The 8,804-nt window shown below is 37.2% G+C and overlaps 1 protein-coding gene across 1 annotated transcript; it reads right to left on the bottom strand.

Moving 5' to 3' along the window:
* Positions 1-280: 280 nt before the first annotated feature.
* Positions 281-5,144, bottom strand: nkx3-2 (NK3 homeobox 2). The gene is made up of 2 exons (XM_073820829.1): positions 1,528-5,144; positions 281-1,142 (listed from the first exon to the last, which is right to left on the bottom strand). Exons 1-2 carry the CDS (start codon positions 1,847-1,849, stop codon positions 715-717), a joined length of 750 nt encoding a protein of 249 aa, XP_073676930.1. The 5' UTR covers positions 1,850-5,144; the 3' UTR covers positions 281-714.
* Positions 5,145-8,804: the final 3,660 nt, after the last annotated feature.

Genomic DNA, 8,804 nt, shown 5'->3' with positions numbered 1-8,804 from the left:
CAACTTTAAAACACAATTCACAGGCAGTTTGCCTAAAACGACATAAATAGGCCTACATGAAAACACTCGAACTAGAGCGGTTTTCCTCTCAGAGAACAATCAAATTGAATCCAGAGAATTTGCGCAGAACTACATGAGGATTGAACGATTTTACACTATAATAAAATTGAGTGACTCCAGTGGGCTCATGTCACGGGTCATTAATTTCATACATTTACTGTGAGTATTCAGAGAAATGACATGCGAGAAACACGAGTGAAATTATGCTTCATACGTTTTAATATTTGATTTCTTTTTCATTAAACAAAACACGTTACACTGATATGAAAACATACATGTCGAGTAAACGTTGAGATTTCACGGCTCACTTATTGAGTCCAACAAACCTTCAGCAAACCAATATTTTCCTCTGATTTTAATTATTTCGGAACTGTGGGGGAAAGTGCCAGTCTTACCGTTACCGGTAGCGACAAACGCGCAGTAACGACATCAAGTGCTTTTCCAACCAGAAGAGTATTTTGCTAAAAACCAACACATTTTCCGTACATTCTGAAATGAAATCCTAATGGGAGCAAAACTGATTTCAGTCCTCGGAGGCCGAATTCGGAGGCAGTTCTGTCAATAAATCTCCCGGTTTTTGGCTCCTCGGTCGGTCGGTCGGTGTGTTCAGTAAACGATTGTCTTTAGTAGAATAAATAGCTGTAAGTCCCGGTGTCACTGGTTCCCCGTGCAGGAGGAGGACAGGCTCCAGGCGGGCAGGCAGTACGTGTACGGGTAGTAATAGGACGGCTGCAGTGAGAGCAGCGGCGGTCGCAGCAGTTCCCCGGGGCTGTACTGCCTCCGGTCGTCCCGGACCAGCACTTTCACTGCCACTTTCTTGGCCGCCGGGGCCGAGGCCAGTAGATCGGCGGCCATCTGGCGTCGCTTGGTTTTGTACCGTCGGTTCTGGAACCAGATCTTGACCTGCGTCTCGGTGAGTTTGAGAGAGGCCGCGAGGTCCGCGCGCTCCGGTCCCGACAGATAGCGCTGATGATTGAAGCGCCGCTCGAGCTCGAACACCTGCGCGTGAGAGAACGCGGCGCGGGAACGCTTCTTCCTCTGCTTGGGCTGATCGCTGCTCTTCTCCTCGCCTGCGTTACAGTCTGAAAAAGAACCCGAAACGCTTTACTGGCGTTGAATGCATGCGCTATTTTGTATAACTCACAAAAACGAGGCTACTACGCGCATTGCACCGCCATATTTTGGCTCTCTGATGAAGTATTTGAATGCATGCGCATTTTGTATCATTGTTTCCAAAATACATTTAAAACGCCAAGGTATTACCATGGTACGTCTGCGATAAAAAAAATGTCTACTGCACTTATAAAATCGTGCTATTTTTTGGACATGGTAGGCTATCTTGGCACTGCAGTAGTTGAACGGGACGCTTTCTTGAACGGTTCGCTAATTTACCCCCATTGAACAACTGGATTTCACGTATTTACAAACTCAGAACTTTTTAAGATCCAAATGGAGTTGTTTACTCACCGGACACACAGTCGCTCAGGCCTTTGCAGTGCTCCGCCGCCGTGGATTCCTGATCGGTTTCGTCCGCTAAATCTGCGTCTTTTTCGGGCTTTGCGTCGATTTGCGCTTTACCGTCGTTGTCCTCGCTCAGCCCGGAATCCGAATCGTAGTTCTTGTGCTCTCTCTCATCGCTCCTGTCCGGCGCATCCATCTCATCGAAGATTTTCCAACATGCGCTTTTTGAGAAACAAACATCCAGATCGTTCAAATGTCGCGACTCCTCTTTTCGGTTCAGAATGGCTTGAATAGAGAACGGCATCAAAGAGTTGCTGCGCACAGCCATTTTAAGCAGGAAAAGTCACTGTTGGTTACAAAGCGACGGCGTTAGGCGCTCCAGATCGAGCCCCGTGGCGGCAGTTCGGTCGCATCGCGGCCCGCGTGAAGGGAGTTTTTGTGGATGCGCATCCACGTCGCCAGAGCGCGAGTGTGAGTGAACACACAGCGCTACTATCCACTTCACCTGCGGCTGACACTGACCCCTCGACACACTCCCATTGGCCAGCCAGACAGCTGTTCCAACTTCTGATTGGCTGCGTGGAGCTTCCACATATTTACAGCAGCATGTCAGAACACCCAGAACGCCTAACCCGTTAACCCTTGCACACCCGAGGAGAGATGCTGCCCTCAGTGAGAAGATATCAGTGACCCTTTGAAGTGACAGTGACGACTAAATACGAGCTGAAGAAAAACCGGGCCTACAACTCGAACAGACGCAAGAAAGCACGACGGATTTAACGCAGTTTAACGCAGAAAATTCAATCTGACACAAACTCACTCAGGAGCAAAAATAATGGCAACTCTTTAATATTCAGTGTTCGGTAACATCACATAAATCTCGTTTTTATGTGTGATTTTATTCTCAGGCCACTCTTCGTCGGATCAAGTGGATCTACACTTGTAAGTAGCCACTTCTTTCAGATTAACGAGCAGTTGCTCATATTTTGTGAATTCATTTATCACGACATAAACGTGCTTGTCTGGAGCTCCATTCTTGTGGTCGTGACGGCTTTGTTTCATTTAAGAATTCTTGTAATAATTATAATTTTGATTTGGCATAATAAAAAAGCTGACACAATCAAACCGTTTGAACACATTTCGTTCATTCCACAAAATAAATAAAGTCACTAAATAGAAATAAGACAAAAATGTTTGGTCAAACTAATTTCGACTCTTATCCGCGTCATATTTGACTGCGTTTTTGTTCAAAATGAATGAGGCCTAAAAACGCTACGCGAAAAATATGATTTATCTATGGATATGCGTAAGGCTATGCCTTAATTTTCCTTTTAACAGCAACATCAATAGTTTTAATACTAATAATAGTAGGCCAATAATTAAAACAAACAAACGGATAGCAATAAACAAACTAAAATTTTTTCTTCTTTGATTTTTCTCTTAAAGCTAATTCTTCTTTTCGATGCGGCAGATTTCGGCAGATTTTCTTCAAATATACCAACAGCATAAATAAGGAAATGTCACATTAATTAATTCTAAAATGTGTAGAGTTTCTTATTGTGATATCGTAGAAATTCATTCTTGTTTACGTTATTATATAGGCCTATTATATAGCTAACGTTTACAACAAAAAATAAAACCTAACCAAAGAACTCCGAATTTATTATATTTCTGCTAAGATATTGAAGTAAATTAATAACCTAAGTTAATATATTTAATAAACCATTAATAGAGCGTTGATGGCAAATTGACATGTAATGTAAACTTTAATTTAATGTTAAATGAATGCGAGTAATAAATCATGTTGTCAGACTTTAAGCGTATAGCTAGGCTGTTGTATTTTATGGTGTTGTGCGGTTCGAGTATAAATTCGATTTATACATGAATAAAAAGTACAACAGTGTTTATTAATATCCAATTTTTCCTCGCATAATCGCACGCCGATTAAATTTAAAGACGTTTTCTATCTGGTTTATACCCAGAATTATTCTTTTGTCATGTTTAATTAAAACAAAACAACAGAAAACATAAATTCTGCTGCTTTATTTGACTAAATAGGTTAATTAACGCAAATTACAAAATTGCGGCTGACGTTTAATATAGCTAAAACGATTACTTTGATATACGTAATATAAGAAAATCATTTCACACTTAATACACTAGGTACCATTCAATTCAGAGGCGTATACTGATGAAAATAAAGAACATTATTTAGGCTATGCGCATACATTTAAATCTAATAGAAATTGTATTTTCTCTCGCACAAAGCTCTTAAAAATCGCTAAACACGATGTTCAGAAATGATTTTATTCTTAGTAAACATCAGTAAGACAACTGAACTCCAGCGCGCGCGTCTCTCTCTCCATCTAGCGGCCACGCGCCTCACTCACGCGCGCCGCTATCTGCCCGATAAGTGATTACAATAATAATTGCGGCTCCGCGCGTGACCGCAAATGCTCGCGGTAGATGGATCGGCGTGAGCGTGAGCGCGCACGTGTTTGAGAAACTGGCAAGTTCGCGAAACATAATTGCGGAGGATAATGAAGGCGTCAGGCGCAATAAACTTCAAAACAGCAGCTCGTTCCCGCTGCGGGAAACACTGAAGGAGTCCGAAATGTTTATTAACTACAGTTTGGGAACAAACGCGACAATATGGTGACCTCACTGGGAAAATGATTCATAAATAAAGTAATGATGCATGTGTTTGTCTGTAGTCATTATAATTAACATGGTTTACATAGAGAGATATGTGTGCGATATGAGTGTCAAATGAGTTTTAACAGCATCTGACAGACGTCCTGTTTGAGAAAAGCTCCGGGCAGAAGGTTAGTGATGAATAAGCACATGCAGGACTCTACAGGAAAAAGAATGGCGTGACACGGATGACAGCATCTCCTTTAAAACACACCGCCTTCATGCCAGTATGAAAGCCCTTCTGTTATTCTCCTGCCAAATCAAACTCATGTGCGGCGATTTAAAGCCCCATCTAGTCCAGATGCGTTTGACTCGCTCCCTCATTGCTTCTGACAGCGGCTCCTCACGGAACACGAGCAGACAGACGACCAGAAAGAAACACGGGATGAGAGATGTTTGTTACCATGGAAACGGAGAAAGCCCTCATTCATGGAGACAAACAGGAGCAGGAGTTCAGACCCGCATCAGCCTCAGGAGGAAATACTCACCTGCCTTAATTTGCAAAACAACACAAAATGGCTTGTGCGGGAAATCCAGTTATTTCAATTGGAATCTACGAGTTCGGGTGATAATGAAACATTTCCACAAGCAGATTTCGCAGTGGGTTCGGTTTGTCTGTGGAATTTTCCCACAGAAATTTCACCGACAGTTTCACGAATGACTGCATCTTTACACAAATATGTGACCCTAGACCACAAAACCAGTCTTTTAGCACGGGTATGGGTCAAAATGATCTTTTCTTTTATGCGGATGTTCCATTAAGATATTTATTTAATTTCCTACTGTGAATATATAAAAAATAATTTTTGATTAGTAATATGCATTGCTAAGAACTTCATTTGGACAACTTCAAAAGCGATTTTCTTAATATTTAGATCTTTTTGCACCCTCAAGTTTTCAAAAAGTTGACTGTTTTTGTGGTCCAGGGTCACATTTATGGTGTGTTCATGTCCTCCTGCAAAGTCTTTATTATGCGTCTGGTGGTTTTAGCAAGATGGAGATGAAGGTACTGCAAACTGAGTCGTTGTATTGAGCAATACTACTCTATTATGTGCTTTATTGTTAATGGATGCATTGCATGCAGCGTCTGTATTAAATGTGTTAAAATGATACACTACACTATAATTCCATACAGACGCATGCATGCGATGTTTTCGTCCTAAGACACAAGCACAAATCGGAAACACTGTTTTTTTAAAAAACAAATACATATTTCTGATTACTAGTCAATATTTTTAATGTTTTTTTTAATAAGTCCCTTCTGCTTACCATTCTGCTTTGAAATATTTTTACTATTTAAACTGCTTTCGATTTGAATATATTTTAAAATGTAATTTATTTCAGTGATGAAAGCTTAATTTTCAGCATCATTATTCTAGTATTCAGTGTCCTTCAGAAATCATTCTAATTTGCTGATTTGCGGCTCAACAAACGTTTTTTTATTAGTAGTATTAGGCCTATCACTTTTTAAAACAGTGAATTTTTAAACAGGATTCTTTGATGAAGAGAAAGCTCCAAAGATCAGCATTTATCTGAAATAAAAGTTTTGTACGATTATACAGTAACATTCAAAAGCTTAATTAACAAGGATGCTTTCGATCAGAAGTGATGATAAGGACATTTCTAATGTTACAAAAGTTTTCTATTTCAGATAAATGCTGCTCTTCTGAACTTTCTATTCATCAAAGAAACCTGAAAAAAACAACCCAGCTGTTTTCAACATAATATTAAAAAATGTTTGTTGAGCAGCAAATCAGTATATCAGAATGATTTCTGAAGGATCATGTGACACTGAAGACTGGAGTAATGATGCTGAAGATTCAGCTTTGAAATCACAGGAATAAATTACATTTTAAAATATATTCCGTTTTTTTTAAATAGTAGGACAAATAATTCAAAATTTTACAGCCTTTGCTGTATTTTGGATCAAATGCAGGCTTGGTGAGCAGAAGAGACTTCTTTAAAAAAAATAATTACCAATCTTTTGGCTGGTAGTGTTCGGCTTTGTGTTGTCGTTCAGTGCGTTTAACCCATAAATACGATCTTTCCGACACGACTTGAACGCGCAAAGTGTGGACTAAAGCCTGAACCTGCAGCAGTTCACGCGTCACACAAACACTCAGACTCAGTCCAAGCAAATGATCGCCTCAGAATAAGAAAACGTATCGCTTTACTGCACAAACCCCAGTCAAACTCGACTCAGATGGGAATGTTGTGAAATGGAGAGTGTATGGCGAGCCGCACACTAATGAAAGTAGAGAACAGGCCGCAGACACAGACTGTGCTTCCAATGCAACCTGGGAACCAGACACAAATATCCGACCACCTGAAACCAGCTGAAATGTTGAAAACACTGAATGTGCGACAGTGTCCTGAAAACACGACGACCTGAAACAAACAATCAATTCATTTCAATCAAACAGCGGCTCATATGTGCAGCACAACACTGTACTGATCTGTTATGTCTTTGTTTTGTACATCACTCTTTGCTATTTTTGGTCATTTTAGCATGTCGCTATAGCGCTAGAAGATCTAATACATAGAAATGTATTTTTGGAAAACCGAAGGATGCAGGTTTTGATGTTGTTTAAAGCATGTTTCTTGTCTATCTTGGCCAAAACACTCCTGTAAAACAAAACAACTCGTTTCATGAACGTCATAAAATAAAATGACTATAAATAAATCAATTATAGTTAGCTTTCTAATTAGTGTCATTGAAGTTTGTTTACATTGTGTATGTATATAGTAGCCTACACCTTTATCAGTGTTGCGAAAGTTACTTTTAAAAGTAATGCAGTACAATATTGAGTTACTCCCTAAAGAACTAATTACGTTACTTAGTTACTTTTTATGGAAAGTAATGCGCTACGTTACTTTTGCGTTACTTTTTAAATCTTGATTGTTTTTAATATAAAACGTATTTTTGTCAAATGTAAAAGTAAATCTCCGTCTGTACAGTAGACCACAGAAGAACAAACGTCAACTCTTCAGCAATAAAAAAAGGAAAACAAATATTAGATTATCTTGAGTAATTTTTGCTTATTAGTATGGATGAATTGGATCATCGAAGGTCGGCAGCAAAGACATCGGTTAATAAAATGGGATTGAATGCATAAAGGATATTTGTATTATTGGACATTTAATTATTGCAGGTTTTTATTCATTTTGAGGAACACTGTATCTGTTTTTTAGTGAGTGAGATGAATTAATGCATGTTCACATTTATTCTAGAACTAAAGTAACATCTTACAATTTCTCTCAACATGGGGACAGGAGAGCTTTTAATCAATAAATGGGGGAAAAAGTAACTCAGATATTTTCTTGTCAATTAAAAAGTTATGCATTACTTTACTAGTTACTTGGAAAACTACTATTTTTATGTAACTTGCGTTACTTGTAATTCGTTACCCCAACACTGAATTTCATATGGGTCGCTAAACGGTGAATTGTGATTAATCGCATTTAAAATAAGTTTGTTTATACTATGTGTGTATTGTGTAGGCCTATATTTATGATGTATGTATAAATACACACACATACATGTATATATTAAGGAAAAATATGCTAGATTTATATATAAAATATATTTCATATAAATGATATACAAGTATAAATATTTATACATATTTAAAAAAAATTATAAAAATTATATATATATATATATATATATATATATATATATATATATATATATATATATATATATAAACAAACGTTTGGGATCAGTAAGATTTTTAATATATTTTAAATACATTTCTAATGCTCATCAAGGCTGCGTTTATTTGATCAAAATACAGAAAAAAATATTGTGCAATATTATTACAATGTAAAATAACACTCTTCTATTTTAATATACATTAAAAATGTAATTTGATCAAAGCTGAATTTCCAGCATCATTACTGCAGTCTTCAGTGTCACATGATCCTTCAGAAATCATTCTAATATTCTGATTTATTATCAATGTTGGAAACAGCTGTGCTGCTTAATATTTAGTTGGAACCTGTGATTTTTTCAGGATTCTTTAACAAATAAAAAGTTGAAAAGAACAGCATTTATTTAAAGTAGAAAGGTTTTCTAACAATATACAATAGTGTTCAAAAGTCTGGGGTCAGTGAATGTTTAATCTTTCTCTTTTTTGAAAGAAATTACTTTTATTCAGCAAGGATGCGTTCAACTGATAAAAAGTGATAGTAAAGACTTGCATTGTTAGAAAAGATTTATATTTTGAATAAATGCTGTTTTTAACATTTCATTCATCAAAGAAACCTGAAAAAAAGTATAAAAAAGGATAATTCTAATAATAAATCAGCATATTAGAATGATTTCTGAAGGATCATGTGACACTGAAGACTGGAGTAACAGCTGATGAAAATTCAGCTTTGAAATCACAGGGAAAAATTTATTTTGATGTGTATTAAAATAGAAACCAATATTTTATATAATAATAACATTTTGCAATATTACTGTTTTTTTCTGTATTTTTTCATCAAATAAATGAGAATAAGAGACTTCTTTAAAAAACATTACAAGTCTTACTGATCCCAAACTTTTGAACTATATATATATAAATAAACACACATCCATGAAC

Source organism: Garra rufa, chromosome 16 (assembly GCF_049309525.1).
Source record: "Garra rufa chromosome 16, GarRuf1.0, whole genome shotgun sequence".
In the NCBI taxonomy this organism is placed as follows: Eukaryota; Metazoa; Chordata; class Actinopteri; order Cypriniformes; family Cyprinidae; genus Garra; species Garra rufa.
Note: the sequence above shows the minus strand (reverse complement) of the source record. Positions and strands in the feature narration are given on the sequence as shown.